Source organism: Homarus americanus, unplaced genomic scaffold (genome assembly GCF_018991925.1).
Source record: "Homarus americanus isolate GMGI-L3 unplaced genomic scaffold, GMGI_Hamer_2.0 scaffold57965, whole genome shotgun sequence".
Taxonomy (NCBI): domain Eukaryota; kingdom Metazoa; phylum Arthropoda; class Malacostraca; order Decapoda; family Nephropidae; genus Homarus; species Homarus americanus.
In genome coordinates this window covers 3,940,865-3,958,669 of record NW_024725031.1, presented here as the reverse complement: position 1 = coordinate 3,958,669, position 17,805 = coordinate 3,940,865, and the positions used below count along the sequence as shown (strand labels likewise).

Below are 17,805 nucleotides of genomic sequence, written 5' to 3'. Positions count from 1 at the left end.
ATTGGAAGAAGCGGATAGTTTCTTTCATTAGCGTTTAGATACAGTCTCAGAACTATAAAGATCGGTTTGCGTAAAAATCTAATATTTTGTCACTTTAAACGGCAAACACTTGTATTTAGTGAAGATGGGATATTATTTATCAGTTTAATCATATCCAATGCTTTGATTCATATAAGAAATAATATTTGAACTTATGAAGGGTAGAGCATGACCCCGACACACACGCGCCTATAATACCCGAGGAACGTGTCTGAGAAGGTGTAAGTATGATCGCTACAGGGACATCACTTATATTTTATTTGAGTAACGCTAGACGATTTGATTCAGCTCAGAGGCGACACCGTGCACAAGGGGTTAGTAGACTGTCACCACTAAGAAAATTGCTGTCCACGAACAAAAACAGAATCAGTAGATATTCATTGCGACCTAAACGAAAAATAAACTTAACTCATAATTATGTTTACAAAAGACTGTCTTATTCAAACGACAATAAGACATTTGTGAGAAAGATGACTTTTCATACACGGACAGGAAACAGTAAATGTAGTAAATAAAATTACCATGATAACGTGACCAGTGAACAACACAGAACAAACAATAGTAACTGGTTATATGAACCAACCTATCCTTAATGGTTGAGGCCCTGCCCTAGTGGACCCCAAACCCATTCATTAGTCTTTGGGCGTCATAGGACTAGGGCCCGTTTGGTTAGCAAGTACAGAAACAACATTGTATTTGTACACAACATGGATTCCATACTGTGTCTCCTGGGAGTGTCAGGCCCCCGGTGCTAGCCACACTTAGTCAATAGTTTCCCCACGCGAGCTGTACTTTAATTTTCATTTTCCACGCCATGTATAATACTTAATGCACAAGCGGTTGGGGGAAGGCTGCTTGATTATCACTCCTTGGTTTCCTGAGTAATTTTAAAACTTTCGAAGAACTTACGGTAAATCTTTAAGGGGACTGAGATAGTGAAGGCGGGAGGGAAGCACTATATTGCAGAAAAATGCTGATACTTGACAGAGTGACGTGGCCAGCCGACTATAACGAACATTATAATGACTATACCTTTAGTAGGCGCCTGGTCAGTATCACGCTGAATAAAAAAGTAACGCATGGTTACAATAGACAACATTAAGGTATCAAATGTACTCCTTAAAGAACAGTGTTCACAAGGTAGGCCTACTGTGTATAAACAAGCGTGACTTTCGTGATCAAACACTTATCCGATATGACTCACTCTCTTGGGAGCTTCCCTCTAAGGAAGTGGCCGGGATAGAAGAGCTGAAAAAGGTCGCCCTATCACTCCTAATATATTTGCTTTCTCTGTTTCCCTTATCGTATTCCCACTTTCTTGCCTTAATGGTTTGTTTCACCTTTCTTTCCCACTAACTTCACTATTACATTTCCTCTGTTCGCCCTCTTCACTTCTCGGCCTATGGAACGAGCTAAAATTATTTGGTCATACACTGTGTGTATAGTTTGATATGGCTAAATGTTTTAATGTTATAAATTTCACGTGACTTACCAGTTCATTCATGTTGAAGGTATTTATTTTCTTGAGTTTCCTGCGATACTTATGTCCAGTTCTCGTAATGTATAATAACATTGTGTTATCGTGCTGTGAAAGACTAAACTTGAGATATGACATGATAACCAACGTTCCTTCCAGAAGGCCGGTTTGGTTCTACCGCAACACGCGCGACCGCAACTTTGGTATAACGAACCCAAGCCTAGATTACGTTTACTGTCGGGTGCTTACAAGAAGTCACGTCTGCTGTTTATTGTAAAGACCGTTACGGGTGGGCGTGTTTGTGGTGGGAGGAGATGGTCTGTCCAAATCTCGCACCAGAGAGGCAACACACTTGAACCAACAACATGTGCGATAGTTTAAGAGCAGCAACGAGCCCCAAACCGGTTGTCATCCACACGTCCGCGACCCGTGATTCTAATCTTTACTTTATTCTCCCTTAATCCTATTAACTGGTGGCGGGATTTGTTAAGCCTGTGTCTCTTACCCCCTCAGGTGGTGACTGGACTATGAACAAATAACGCACCGAAACGCCCGCCTCCATAATGACAGAAAACGGAGGATATCCGGTTCCCCCAACCACAGAGAATGGTGAGGGGGCTGCCGACCAGGATTACAAGGCACTTTACTTCCAGGAGGTGGAGAAGAGGAAGACCCTTATGAAGCTCGCACAGAAAGGTCAGTTTACCATGCTGTTCTTATAGTTTGCATCTCATACTAAGCATCTCTGTAACTCACAGTACTGGTATAGTATATGGTTGAATTATGATTCTTTTCCTCTTGTAATGTTTTCATGGTGTTGCTGTCTTCTGTGTTCTCTGTTAAGGTGTGCCTCTCTCTCTCTCTCTCTCTCTCTCTCTCTCTCTCTCTCTCTCTCTCTCTCCCGCTGAGAGAAATGTATTGAAAGTAAGACGCACATGACTAAAGTACTGCCTCTTTGTTTTTTACGAGTAATGGAGATGTAGCGGTGGTTGATAAAACAGGTAGTGTGGCAGCAAAACCAGCTCGTAACTGTGGCCGAGGGAGGGAGGGTATTGTAATATATTAATTTTGTTTCGTAAAATAAATATTGTGTAATCATTTTCAGGTACAGTACAGTACGTGCTTTTATATTGAATGTGGGATTCCTTCACGTAAGAAAAAAATATATGTAATTGTATATTAATATTGTTTTTCATTTTCTTAGAGAACGAAATATGGTGTACAGTACAGTACTCTACTGATAGTGAGTGCATTGTACAGTAAACGCGGGATTTATTGTGATGTATATCCATAAAACATTGATCCTTCTTTTACCTATAAAACTTGATTGTATGATACACTTATTAGTAGTGTTTTTAGTGGTAATTAAAATTTACTGATATGATAAATTAATGCCGTGGTTATCAGTTTCTGATTATCAAGACCGTAGTTTAAATATACATTGCGTGTGGAAAAAAACACGTGTCTTTTTATTAGCATTGATATTGCATTTATTATAACACTGGGTATAATATACACTGATAAATATAGTGTTAGGTTGAGATTTACACTATATGATGATGGTATTACTGTGATGGCAACAGTGTTTGATTATTATAACCATAATTTTTATATACCGGTTGCTGTATTATGTGAAAATATATACGCGTTTAATTATGGCACGAGGTATATTATACAAGGAAAAACTAGTACGGTGATGGTAGTTACATTCTACTGATAATAAATCCACTGTGATGGTAATAATATTGACTAGTAATTTAAGCGTATTGTAAAATCAATATACCCAAGACAGGAGTTGAACCCTTAAGTCTCGAGTCATATGATATTGTCACGCTCCAAGTTGTCTGACGCAGAGTGGGTGCCATGCGTGGAGTGAGAGGCACTAACACACACCCAAGGCTCCTGGTAGTCGTTGTTGTAGGGTAGCCTATGGTGGGGCGGCGGTAGGGTGTAACAGCGTGTGATACCGGTACCTGCACTTACTTTTTTTATTTTGTTTCACTTTGACGTCATGTGGAGAGCCGTCCCCCACACAGTGTAAGAGGGCCATCCCCCACTCACTGTAAGAGGGCCATCCCCATTCATTGTAAGAGGGCCATTACCCACTCACTGTAAGAGGGCCATTCCCCACTCACTGTAAGAGGGCCATCCCCACTCACTGTAAGAGGGCCATTACTCACTCACTGTAAGAGGGCCATTACCCACTCACTGTAAGAGGGCCATTCCCCACTCACTGTAAGAGGGCCATCCCCACTCACTGTAAGAGGGCCATTACTCACTCACTGTAAGAGGGCCATTACCCACTCACTGTAAGAGGGCCATTGCCCACTCACTGTAAGAGGGCCATTACTCACTCACTGTAAGAGGGCTCCGCCGTTCACTGTAAGAGGGCCACCCCTATGCACTCACTAAGAGGGCCATCCCCCCAGGCACTCACGGTAAGAGGGCCATCTCCCTTTCACTGTAAGAGAGCCATCCCCCCTCTCACTGTAAGAGAGCCATCCCCAGGCACTCGCTGTAAGAGGGCCATCCCCAGGCACTCACTGTAAGAGGGCCACCCCCTATGCACTCACTGTAAGATGGCCATCCCCCCAGGCACTCACTGTAAGAGGGCCAGCCCTCTCATCAGACGTCATTAGAGACGGACAGGATAGCCCGGGTGTCGACGGCTCGCGGTTGGAGGATGAAGGTTTGATTTCGTATGTACCGTTGTGAGTCAGGCGGTGGTCCAAACCTGCCTCTGGCCTGCTGTTGTTACTGTACCGTTGTGAGTCAGGCGGTGGTCCAAACCTGCCTCTGGCCTGCTGTTGTTACTGTACCGTTGTGAGTCAGGCGGTGGTCCAAACCTGCCTCTGGCCTGCTGTTGTTACTGTACCGTTGTGAGTCAGGCGGTGGTCCCTGCCTCTGCCTGCTGTTGTTACCTGCAGGCGGTCTGGGCCTGCTGTTGTTACTGTACCGTTGTGAGTCAGGCGGTGGTCCAAACCTGCCTCTGGCCTGCTGTTGTTACTGTACCGTTGTGAGTCAGGCGGTGGTCCAAACCTGCCTCTGGCCTGCTGTTGTTACTGTACCGTTGTGAGTCAGGCGGTGGTCCAAACCTGCCTCTGGCCTGCTGTTGTTACTGTACCGTTGTGAGTCAGGCGGTGGTCCAAACCTGCCTCTGGCCTGCTGTTGTTACTGTACCGTTGTGAGTCAGGCGGTGGTCCAAACCTGCCTCTGGCCTGCTGTTGTTACTGTACCGTTGTGAGTCAGGCGGTGGTCCAAACCTGCCTCTGGCCTGCTGTTGTTACTGTACCGTTGTGAGTCAGGCGGTGGTCCAAACCTGCCTCTGGCCTGCTGTTGTTACTGTACCGTTGTGAGTCAGGCGGTGGTCCAAACCTGCCTCTGGCCTGCTGTTGTTACTGTACCGTTGTGAGTCAGGCGGTGGTCCAAACCTGCCTCTGGCCTGCTGTTGTTACTGTATTATTCGTCATTTCTTGCTTCGATAATACCCTTGTACTTTTATTATTATTATTATGGCTGTGTCACTTACTATATAATTGTATCTGTCTAACTTTCAGTACCTGTGTATGTTAGCATGTGGATAAAGGTATCTCTGTCTTTCTCTGCCTGTGTGTGTGTGTGTGTGTGTGGGTGTGTGTGTGTGTGTGTGTGTGTGTGTGTGTTTTGTGTGGCCGTTGCGTGTAGGTGTGGGTGTATTTCTGAGTTGCATGTACCTGTACGTGTACTTTTGTGCATGTTGGTGTTACGTGTTTATTTTGCATATGCTTTTACTTGTGTGTATTTTATATGTGCTTTTACTTGTGTTTGTGAGTGTGTGTCTCGTAGTCCTCCTCAAGGAAAGAAATTATTCATGGGTAAGTGGCGCCACCCACGTTTCTCTTATTGATTGCACCACGCTGTTTTTTTGCACGTCACCGGAACACAAACAAACAAACAAACATACATACATACATACATACATACATACATAACACACCTAATTAAACAAAATTGAAGACAAATCTCCTGGAAACGTCTGAAATAAGGGAATTTTTTGATGCGGTTGTATAAACACACAATAATCTGTTCTGTTGTCGCCACTTGGTTAGGTGTTTGTCTCTTGGTGTAAGGAATTGGTATACGGTGTGGAAATTATCTCAGAGGAAGGCTAAGAGGGAGTATTTCTTAATAACACTGTTTAGAATAACATACTGGATGTGTTGAGGGAATGTTGATAATACAGTCAAATGTTGAGGTTTAGATCTGTAAATGAGGAAAATGTTGGATCTCGGTTTAGAAGCGAAATTAAGATATTTAGTACCGAGATAATTGTTTATAACGATGGCGACTAAGAATTTTTCATTGATTGTTTGAGCCTCTTAGAATACAGAACTCCCTCAAACGGGAACAAGTTTTGTCAGGTCAGGACGTCGGCTGGCTGGAGGAGCAAATTGTTGCTCATATACTTGGACCTTGAGTGAGGATGAACTGTAGCCGCTGGCCACCAAGAGCCCTGCTGGTTATTCATTATGTACGAGGGTTGCAATGTGGGCGTTATTCATCATACACTGAGTTTACTACACACACCTGGGAGACTACCACGCCTTTAAGGGCTTTAAGTTACGGCTCCCGGGTACTGCAGTTGCGTACAGTATGTGGGTCTGCGGTGCCACCATTTTTATAATAACATGGGCGACTGGTTGAATGAGCCCCGCCCTAGTCTAGCTACTATGACCAACTTATCCCACAGGGCCCACCTTCATGAGCCCCATTCCAAATTAATAGGTTATATTAAGCTCCAGTTGGACTGCGGCCCATTTTTTCGGCAACCACAGGATTTATTGATGTGCATTAAATACAAACCTTACAACCCAACTTCCACACAGTATGTTGTATGTCCATGAACCACGAATCATACATCTGCATAGTACTGTACCTGGAGCCCCAAGTACAGTGTGTGGGGTCATGCGGTACATCACCCTCCCTTAAGATAACACCTACGAGCGTCACGAGTCTTAATGTTCCCAGATTCCCAAATTGAAATAAATTAAAGTACAACTTCGGAAGCTACAAAAACATCTTACTTGCTAAATTACTTTAAATATAAGTACAGTACTGTGCTAATACAAGGAGATATATTAACATGGCCTCTATACACAGGACTTGTGGTATTTCAATTACGCTTTCTATGAAAAAAATTATGTAAAAATATCCCGAGGAGGACGTCACTTGGGCGAAGGTGAAACAAATAATCGAGGATCCAAATATAGTAAGCTTATATTATTACCCCTTCAGTGAGTACAGGTACTGATCGCTCTCCAAAGACAATACACTTAACATCCTCCCGGGGCCAATAGGCGTACATTAACCCCCCCCTGCTTGGTGCCTGTTGGTGAGGCTGCCGCTGAGTTGTGAGCGAGTAGCGAGCAAGCGAGTATCCTCCACAATATCCGTTCTTGCCTGCTTCTGCCTAACGAGCCGCTCACCTTCAATGTCTGGGTTACTGGGACTCTCACGCCCTGTACCCTCACTTGATCCTGGGCCCTCACCTGGTGTTGGGCCCTCATCTGGTGTTGGGCCCTCACCTGGTGTTGGCTTCTCTAGGACCTCACTTGGTGTTGCAGTTACTCTAAGGACTCACCTGGTGTTGGGCCCTCACCTGGTGTTGGCAGCCCATGATGGAATGAATACCACAAAATGAGTTAAGTGTCATAGCTTGTGTGTAGGAAACAAGGAACATGTGTTAAGTGACTATATACAGACGAGATACGATAGTCCTACACATGACAGTAAATGTGGAGAGAGAGAGAGAGAGAGAGAGAGAGAGAGAGAGAGAGAGAGAGAGAGAGAGAGAGAGAGAGAGAGTATGGTTTTACCTAAGTGGAAAGAAGGATGTCATGCATTAGAAACCCGAAGGCTTCATGGAGGTGAGGCTGGCAAGAATTAGCCATTACTGACGAAAATGGTGATTTGTTTTTTAATTATGAAGCTCCGAGAGTTTATAAAAAAGATTACCATAGAGGCTAGGTATACACACACACACATTTATTATTACACACACACACACATTTATTATTACACACACACACACATTTATTATTACACACACACACACCATCCTTGACCACCGACTGGTCAAGACGTACCTGGCGCTGCTCTAGCAGCAGCCACGTCAACTATTATGTTGGCCCATACCAACTCCCTCCCCTGAACCCTCCTCCCCACTGGAATATCAACAAGTTCTCGCCAGAAGCTACTATTTCATTTGGGAAAGGAATGGAACCAGTGTTGAATAGTGGTGAACAGTGCTTAAGTCAGTGAAAAACAACTCGGCAGTTACAGTTGAGTCTTACCCAAGCTAACCTTCACACAGTGAGGTCCCAGGTACCCAGTGATAATTCCCCTGAGACTCGACGATGGGGAGGCCTGGGACCACATCTCACTCACTTGAGAGAGTGAGGTCCTGTGACAACAGACCACGTGGTGTCCCCATGATGCTACGACACCACGTAGTGAATGAGTTGCTACAGCATCATGTGAGGTTCCTCATAACACCATCTGTGAGGGAATTACTACATAAGAACATAAGAAAATAAGGAGTCTGCAGTAGGCAGGTTGGCCTGTGCATGGTAGCTCCTGTCGAGAGTTACTACCACTCTCTATCATCCATGAATCTATCCAGCCTCCTTTTGAAACTTTCCAGCGTTTCAGCACTTACTACAAAGTTGATAAGCTTGTTCCACTCGTCCATCACCCTATTTGTGAACCAGTTCCTTCCTATCTCCCTCCTAAACCTAAACTTATCCAACTTAAATAAGAACATAAGAATGGAGGAAACTGCAGCGGGCCTATTGGCCCATACTGGGCAGTCCCATTTACACCCAACCCCTATTGCTCATATAAGCATCCAACCTATGTTTGAAGCTATTCAGCGTGTTCGAGTTAATGATGATATTTGGTAACTTGTTCCATTCATCCACAACTCTGTTTCCAAACCAGTGTTTACCTATTTCACGCCTAAATCTAAATTTGTCTAATTTAAAACCATTGTTACGAGTTCGCTCCTGGTTGGATAGTTTGAATACCTTTGTAATGTCCCCTTTGTTTTGCCCTGACTTCCACTTGTACACCTCTATCAGGTCGCCCCTTGCTCTACGTCTCTCGAGGGAGTGCAAATTAAGATGCTTTAACCTGTCTCTATACTCAAGGTTCCTAATGCCCGGGATTAGTCTTGTCATTCTCCTCTGAATTCTTTCCAATGATTCTATATCCATTCTGTAATACCGTGACCAGAACTGAACTGCGTAATCCAGGTGTGGTCTCACAAGAGTAAGATACAGTTTTAGGATGACCTCACTAGTCTTGTAACTAATACTCCTTTGTATGAACCCAAGTACTTTATTAGCCTTGTTACGAGCAAAAACACATTGTTTACTTGGCTTAAGGTTCCTACTTATCATTACTCCTAAATCTCTCTCGCAGTCGGATTTCTCTATGGCATCGTTGTTCATCTGGTATCTGGTTTCCCTGTTTACATCTCCTATACTGAGTACTTTACATTTGTCGATGTTGAATTTCATCTGCCATTTTTCAGACCATTCGAAAAATTTGTTTAGATCTTCCTGTAGTTTTGCTGAGTCCTCTTCAGATTTAATAACACGTCCTATTTTAGTGTCATCAGCAAATTTACTTATGTTGCTCTCTATGCCGATATCTATGTCGTTTATGTATATAATAAATAATAATGGTCCAAGTACTGAGCCTTGGGGAACTCCACTTATGACGTTGCTCCAATGGGACTTAGTGCCATTAATGCTCACTCGCTGTTTCCTGTCCTGTAACCACTCCCTAATCCATTTAAGGATGTTACCTTTGATGCCATGAGCTTCTACCTTTCTAATTAGTCTTTCGTGGGGGACTCTGTCGAAGGCTTTGCTAAAGTCGAGATATACCACATCATAATTGTGCCCCTCGTCCACCGATTCGAAAACTGATGAAAAGAATGTTAATAGATTAGTTAGACAATAACGTCCGCTTGTGAAGCCATGCTGGGAATCATTGATCAATTGGTGCTTCTCCCGGTGATGTCGAATAGAGTTTGAAGTGATTGCTTCTAGTAATTTGCTTACTATTGATGTTAGACTGATTGGGCGATAGTTAGAGGATAGTGATCTATCCCCCTTCTTGAAAATCGGTATTACATTCGCTATCCTCCAGGATTCTGGTACTACACCTGTTTTTAAGGACATGTTAAAAGACTTAGCTAAGGGCATACTAAGCTCTTCCTTACATTCCTTTAATACTCTGGCAAATATCTCATCGGGACCAGGTGACTTATTAGGCTTTAGTTTGTCTATTTGCTTACCAACATCGTTACTAGTCACTACTATCTCGCTTAATTTGTTTTCTTCACTATCTCTGAATAGAGTCAGTGCCCCGGGTATCATGTTTAAATTTTCGGTGGTGAAAACTGTTGAAAACTATTTATTCAAATTATTGCTCAATTATCCGTCATTATCAGTGAGCTCGCTGGTATCTGACCGTATTGGTCCAATCTTTTCTCGTGTTTTAGTTTGATACATTTGGTAGAATCCTTTGGGGTTTGTCTTCGCCTCCCTTGCTATCCTTACCTCATTATTCCTCTTGGCTTTCCTTATCTCGGTTTTAACCCTACTCGCCAATATCTTATAATAATCCTGGAGGTAAATTTCGCCAGGCTTTATCCTTCTACCTATAGCCTTCCTTTGGCCAATGATGTTCTTTAAATAATTATTTATCCATTTAGGGTCATTGTTGTCTGATCTGAGTTTTTTGTATGGTATGTTCTGCCTCTGTGCATTAAGTAACTCATTATTTAAATTGACGTGGAACTCGGCAGTCTCAGATGTCGTTATCAGGTCGGAGTCATCTGTCAGGTTCACAGCCAAGCGCGACACCCCCTCTCTCAGCTGCCTCTTTAAGCTGTCAAAGTTTGCCCTTCTGAAATCTGGAACTTTAGTGGAATTTTCCTTACGTCTGCCCTGAAAATCTAACTGGAATCGAATTTCTTTGTGATCGCTGTTTGCAAGTTCGTTCCCTACCTCGACATTGCTAATGAGGTTTTCTCTGTTCGACAGAACTAAATCGAGTATATTATTACCCCGTGTGGGTTCGGTTATATCCGTTGCTCCGAGTCCTATCCTGCTCGGATATTATAAGAACTTTTTCTATATCCCCTTTATTGATTCCTTTCACCCACTTAAATACTTCTATCATATCTCCCCGCACTCTTCGTCTTTGCAGGGAATGCAAGTTTAGTTTCTTTAAACTATCCTGATATGGAAGATTTCTAAGTCCCGGAATCATTTTCGTCATTCTTCGCTGCACCTCATAACACCATTTGTGAGGGAATTACTACGCCATGTGATGCCCCTTAACACCATCTGTGAGGGATTTATTACACCACATCAGGCCCCTCATGCACCGTCTGTGAGGGAATTGCTACATCATCAGGCCCCTCGTAACATCATCTGTGAGGAAATTACTACATCACGTCAAGCCCCTCATAACACCACCTGTGAGGGAACTACTACACCACGTGATGCCCCCTCATAACGCCATCTGTGAGGGAGTTACTACACTACGTGTCTGCTGTTCAACACCTCAGCTCACATGTTCTACGTGTGTAAACATTAATCTGTATGTTCACTGTATGTTCCTTCACCTTTCTCTAATGAAGGCTTTTGTTAAACCACCAATGTATGTAATAAGTCATTTATGTCCAATGTATATTTTCAGCCTTCGGGCTGCAGAACTTTTTCAATAAACCGTTTATTATTATTATTATTATTATTATTATTATTATTATTATTATTATTATTATTACACAAACACACACACACACAATTAGGTCAGTGTCCCCTACTAGCTGCGTGCTACAAGGCGGTGATAGGTAGTGCTGTACGCGGCTACTGAAGGAGGATAACAAAATATGGACTTACAAGACTGGAAAATAAGCTTTGTTGGCTATCCTTGGTCTAATGGACTTCCGGTTTAACATTGTTTGTCTACCTTTACTGTCTTTGTTCAGTACATTGTCTACGTTTATGCTAAACCAATGTGAACTTTTACAGCAATATTACTGAATCTCTCTCTCTCTCTCTCTCTCTCTCTCTCTCTCTGTGTCATTGAGGTAATATTAATCATGTTGGTGATCATTTTCTTGTCCAGTCGGCACCGTAGAGACCAGTAGGAGGAGTGACCAGTGACAGGTTTACGTTGTATATATGTCACCGACTCCTGAAGGTGTTCTCAACGATAAATATACTGTATCTCATAGTGGAAGATATAACTCGTTGTGATGTTGAGTTAATTGAAAACAACAGCAACAACGTCCAGAATAGCATCAGAACTACACTACATGCGTTTGTTTAATACCTGAATCGCACTCCCCCACCCCAAGCGTTTTAGTACAGCCTGATCTTGTATCTTTAATTACGAGGATAATGATAAAAATAAAATAGTCTGCAAGAAAAGTAAAAAAACAAAAAAACAAGATCGAGCAACGAGATGACAATACAGAAAGAAGAGACGTCCAACCTGAGCCTCAAATCCGGTGTTATGTAGTGAAGACAATACCGGGGGAGGTGAATGTGCTGGGAGGCGGCGAGAGGCGGAACAAATAACCCTGGACCTGCCAAGGGGAGGAGTCAGGCGCGAGGACAGTCAGGATTACCTCCCACTGACACAACCAGCGATGTAAATCCCTTGAACAAGAGCGGAAAATCCTCTGAGAACGAAGTGCAGGAAAGGGATGGTGTGTGTCCAAAGGGGGGGGGGGGGGGTTGAGAAGGAAAAGTAAAATACCCTGAGAATAAAAGAATAAATGCCGTTTTGAGGGAACTTACAAAAATGAATGTTAAACAAATGGAACACAGATTAAAGCTGAGACAAGCACCGTGAGGATAATAACTTGGAAATGTTGACGTTATTCCGGGGTATTTGTTTAACATGCCAAGTAAGGTGTAACTGTTCCTTGACTGTAGTCATCTGGGAACTATGGGGTTTAAGCTCCGTTCTTGTGAGTGTTGTTAGATTTTCTGTCTGTCGGTCTGATTTTACCAGGAAGTTTCACAAATTCCTCACCATACAGAAGTCTTGTACACCTCTACCGGAGAGATCTTTCACTAGGGGGTGTTCTTGTGGGAAGGAATAAAAAGGTGTTGGAAATGGAGGAGAAGCATGGTGGGAACAGGAACTCTTCGGAGGTCAGGTTGTAGTGGATTTCTCCCCTACAAACGCTGTTTGTCGCTGAGTAGCCGACCCCGCAAATTCCCCAGTGTATGCCTCGTGGTCTAGGTCAACCAGCGCCGCCTTACATGACGGAGGTCAACTACTAAGCCACGCCTACCTCCGCTATTTAAGACCTGACCTCGTGGTGACCGCTCTTCTTCTAGCTACAGCCGCAACAAGCAACACCACCTCCTCCGCCGCTGCCTGGCGGCCCTCGCTCCCGCCGGCGAGCATGGCGACCCACAAGCTGGTCCTCCTCTGAGCATCCTCACCAACCAGCTCTCTCTACATCACGCTTGTAACCATGCTGCCTTCCCAGCACCAAGCTGCATTGTACATCCAATACAACATGTATATAGAGAGCACATTGTGATTTCTGAGTCCGAACAAACATCTCGTATCCCACAAGGTATCCTTTTGTGTATCACTTCATTATACTATGTAAATAAAAGTAATTATTTCAGCCTCTTTATGGTTCCTTAGAAAACACTTTCCCACAATGTTGTTAGAACATAAGAAAATAAGGAGTCTGCAATAGGCCGGTTGGCCTGTGCATGGCAGCTCCTGTCGAGAGTTACTACCACTCTATCATCCATGAATCTATCTAGCCTCCTTTTAAAACTTTCCAGAGTTCCCGCACTTACTACAAAGTTGCTAAGCTTGTTCCACTCGTCCACCACCCTATTTGTGAACCTAAACTTATCCAACTTGAATCCGTTGCTCCGAGTCCTATCCTGCTCGGATATTATAAGAACTTTATCTATATCCCCTTTATTGATTCCTTTCACCCACTTGAATACTTCTATCATATCTCCCCGCACTCTTCGTCTTTCTAGGGAATGCAAGTTAAGTTTCTTTAAGTCCTGGAATCATTTTTGTCATTCTTCGCTGCACCGACTCTAGTGAATTTATATCCATTCTATAATAGGGGCACCAGAACTGAACTGCATAATCGAGGTGCGGCCTGACTAGCGCAAGATATAGTTGCAATAAGACCTCTGCACTCTTGTTACTTATACTTCTAGATATAAAACCCACTACTCTGTTTGCCTTATTTCGAACATTAACGCACTGTTTTCTAGGCCGTAGGCCCGGGCTTACAAGTACCCCTAAGTCTCTTTCATAAGTCGACTTCTCTAGGTTGATGTTGTTAAGGCTGTATACATTGACAGTATTTGTTCTTCCAATATTAAGACGCTGTTGCACATCCCAGCGGCGACTGATCACATAAGTCCACTCCCGGTATTGACCAGTCAATTACTGCCTTGTTAAAATGTTCCTCCTTATTATCGTGGAAGCTTGTCTTCGTCTTATCTATTTGCAACAGTAGGCACCAGACTAGACCGGAATGAATGAAACTGGTAAGACAACCCGAAAACGTTTGGAGTGGAAGACCGTGATCGATAACCCTCAGACATGGGGATGGCGCCAGAATTGACTGACTGTTTGAGGCGCTATGAAGCTAGCACCACTTGTGACGGTGCTGTACATACTGTATTCTGTACAGTAATTATAGACCCGGGTTCGGATGCTCAGAGGCTCGTACCTTAAGTTCTCTGGGTAACTGGAGATATAAGAATGCATATTGCTGGCAAAATTAAGACCAGTCACAATAATAACGTTCAAAATGACGTGAAGCATATTGGCACTTTACCTCAACCAGGAAAGTTCTCAAAAAAAAAGTCGAAAACAAAATTAACGCTCAGAATCTTGTGAATACAAACCCTGCATCTTGACCCAGTGTCGGTAGATGCGTCCGTCTTCACTCTTTATTCATGAAACAAGTTGTTGACCTTTGATGACCGCTCGCCAGCGGATGCGTTAATATTTACAGTGCGGCACTAAGAAATACTAACGTGATAACGTAATGAAACTGTTTTTACGACAAATGAGTTCTCATTATGGCAGGGTACGCCTTACTGGCACACTAAGTAAGGTTTCCACAATCAAACACTTCGAGAATGTAGCGATATTCTCCTTCTTTGTAATCATGGACTCTAAACACATTTTCTGTTTGTGATCTACTTTATTTGCCGTTTTTAGGCATGGAATCACTTCCATACCATTTTGTTTTGATCACATCAAGAAAATGGACGTTATGGCTATAGTCCGTCTTTCTGTGCCAACCTATGTGTATTGTTTGTACGTGAAGAAAATACTTTGTTGTTTTGAACCTTGTCGGAGGTACTTTTTGCTTTAACAATGCTTAGTATTTCGGGTCTCCCGTAGTCTCGAAAGTTGGACTTACGAAGTGCTTGCATTCACTCCCTGTGTCTGTCCGTCAATGCATCTGGCAGTTATGAAGATAATCATTGGAGTAAAGAGTGAAGGGTTTTAGTCAAACCTGAATTATGGGTATACGTCAAGGTCTCAGAGGAGTCCAACAATCAGTGTTTTAACATAAGAACATAAGAATGGAGGAAACTGCAGCGGGCCTATTGGCCCATACTGGGCAGTCTCGTTTACACCCAACCCCTATTGCTCATATAAGCATCCAACCTATGTTTGAAGCTATTCAGCGTATTCGAGTTAATGATGATATTTGGTAACTTGCTCCATTCATCCACTACTCTGTTTCCAAACCAGTGTTTACCTATTTCACGCCTAAATCTAAATTTGTCTAATTTAAAACCATTGTTACGAGTTCGCTCCAGGTTGGATAGCTTGAGTACCTTTGTAATGTCCCCTTTGTTTAGCCCTGACTTCCACTTATACACCTCTATCAGGTCGCCCCTTGCTCTACGTCTCTCGAGGGAGTGCAAATTAAGATGCTTTAACCTGTCTCTATACTCAAGGTTCCTAATGCCCGGGATTAGTTTTGTCATTCTCCTCAGAATTCTTTCCAAGGATTCTATATCCATTCTGTAATACGGTGACCAGAACTGAACTGCATAATCCATGTTAGGACCCAGTAGCTTGGCGAGGAACTCTTGTCAATTTTTTTTATTATTATTTAAAGACTAATGTTTTAGGAAGGTAAGTAGTGTTGTTGTGTCGGAAAGTTATGTCTTAATTTTGTTGTTAGATAATGGCAAACAAACTTCTCTCGTTATATACACGTATAATATTGTTTATACAGATAAACAGTTAAATAAACAGAATTGGATTATTTTTACTTCAACAGTGATTATAATTATTTTCCACCTTGTTTGACCGCGACCAATCCTACGATAACACCGATAGAAGCCCCATAATCTTTTAGTACATTTCCTCTGTGTGCGTAATGTAATTGGTGGTAGTACTTGTTATTTTACTATTTCTAGGAGATAAAACACATTCGATAAAACCACCAAGATACCTAACACTGTGAGGACTAACGAGAGTGTTAGGGGGACGCGGGGCGTGGGTGCGGAAATAGCCTGAGCCAGACAGGGGAGTGTCGGGCGGGGCAGGGCAGCAGTACACGTGGCGACGCTCCTCACGTTATTATGTACAGTACGTCTCGAGGAGTTTTGTCTCCTCGCCCACCATAAGTCAGTGTGCGTCGCTATCACAGCTAGGTACGTTTAAGTACAATAGTAGGTGTTAAATATAGTCACCCAAAAAAGTCCTGTCGCCTCTCATCCTGAACCACGAACCCCGAGATTCAGACTCGTGAACCCGAAGCAGTAGACACTGATAATTATAATTAATTTATTCTGTCCATAAATGCTTCGGATTCAAGAGTCTGAATCTCGGGGTTCATGGTTCAGGGTGAAAGGTGACAGGACTTTTTTGGGTGACTGTACATCGTCGAGTTGTGGTAACAAGACACAACCATAAGTATTAGTCATTTTGTTAAACCTTCGGAAGTAATGTTTTTCTTTCCTACGTGAGCTTAATATTGTCTTTAAAACGTATACATCTTTCTATGTAATGAAGTCAGGGTAAATTTATCCTCCGAGTTGTGAGTCCGCAGACGATTAACAACGAAGTGTGTCGGTGAGTGCCAGTTTTCTCATTAACTGAGGAAAACATTTATCTCAAAGCCTTGACATTAGCCGCGTGCGTCAGTTTGGCGACAATGATATAATTATAGTTGATTGTGTTAGACTGTCAGATACGCGAGCCAACACTGATATTGTCATCGTACAGACCACATATTTAAATGTAAATATTTTAAATAATTAAGATAAAAGTAAACGGGAGTGCCTGGTATTCGGAGACGCCTTAGTATGAAATTGTGGATTAAATATATAACAACACTGTATCAGGATTCTCGGAGGTGAAATTATGTGAGAATTATTGTAATGTATTACACGAAGTTAAGGTATAACAAATAAACTACGAATCCATAATGGGAGTCCTGTGTAAGAGCTGACGATTGCAGGCTACTAAGACGATTCCCAAATAGACGGTTTCATCTTGGACGATTCCCATTTGGACGATTATAGCAAAAAATTGTCCATACATCACAAATTCTATTAGAAATGCTGTGCTTATTTTAGAAATATATTATGAGTTATATTAGGATAAATTAATTATAGGGATATAATACAGATTAAATTAGGAATAATAAAATTTCACAAATTATATCATTAATGATTTATTATAAAGATTACTGAATGTTTCTCCCTAACTTATGACCTAACTAAATGATATCACCTTTTCCACCTGTTTTAGCCTGACGCTATTATTAGGTCACCTGAGGTCAAGTGACCCGACCGCAGGTCACGTGGATATTAAGCTTGTCAACACGACTTACTGACATGATCTACAGTACCTATACTAGAATTTGTGATGTACGGGCTATTTTTAGCTATAATCGTCTGTGGGAATGTTCAAGTGGGATAACACCGAGCTGACATGCCTGGAAGCCACAGCCTATTGGCAGGTCAGGATAAAGCCGCAGTGACCATTTCCGAGAATTATGGACTCTCCGAGGTATTATGTGGCGTGTCGAAACGGGTGGCCAACAGCAGTGTTAGTGTGTGAGGGGCTGAGTTTGGTTAGGTTAGGGTGGAACTTGCCCAAGTCAGCTATGGGTACCTTACCATAGTTGATAGCACGGGGAGTAACGTTATGGTGAGTGTTTGAGTACACTTTGTTATCGCTTCTAA

At 42.7% G+C, this 17,805-nt stretch overlaps 1 protein-coding gene across 7 annotated transcripts in view; it reads left to right on the top strand.

The window, feature by feature from the left end:
* LOC121864656 (shootin-1-like) overlaps window positions 1–17,805 on the top strand; it is a 67,585-nt gene that overhangs the window by 10,259 nt on the left and 39,521 nt on the right. For 4 of the 7 annotated variants that reach the window (XM_042363785.1, XM_042363782.1, XM_042363784.1 and 1 more), the window contains one exon: window positions 2,030–2,212. The exons of 2 other annotated variants lie outside the window; for them this stretch is intronic. In XM_042363785.1, coding sequence (XP_042219719.1) covers window positions 2,080–2,212 — 133 coding nt within the window. In that variant the 5' untranslated portion in view covers window positions 2,030–2,079. Of the gene's footprint in view, window positions 1–2,029; window positions 2,213–17,805 lie in introns of those variants that run through there. One more of the 7 variants, XM_042363787.1, reaches the window with a different exon arrangement.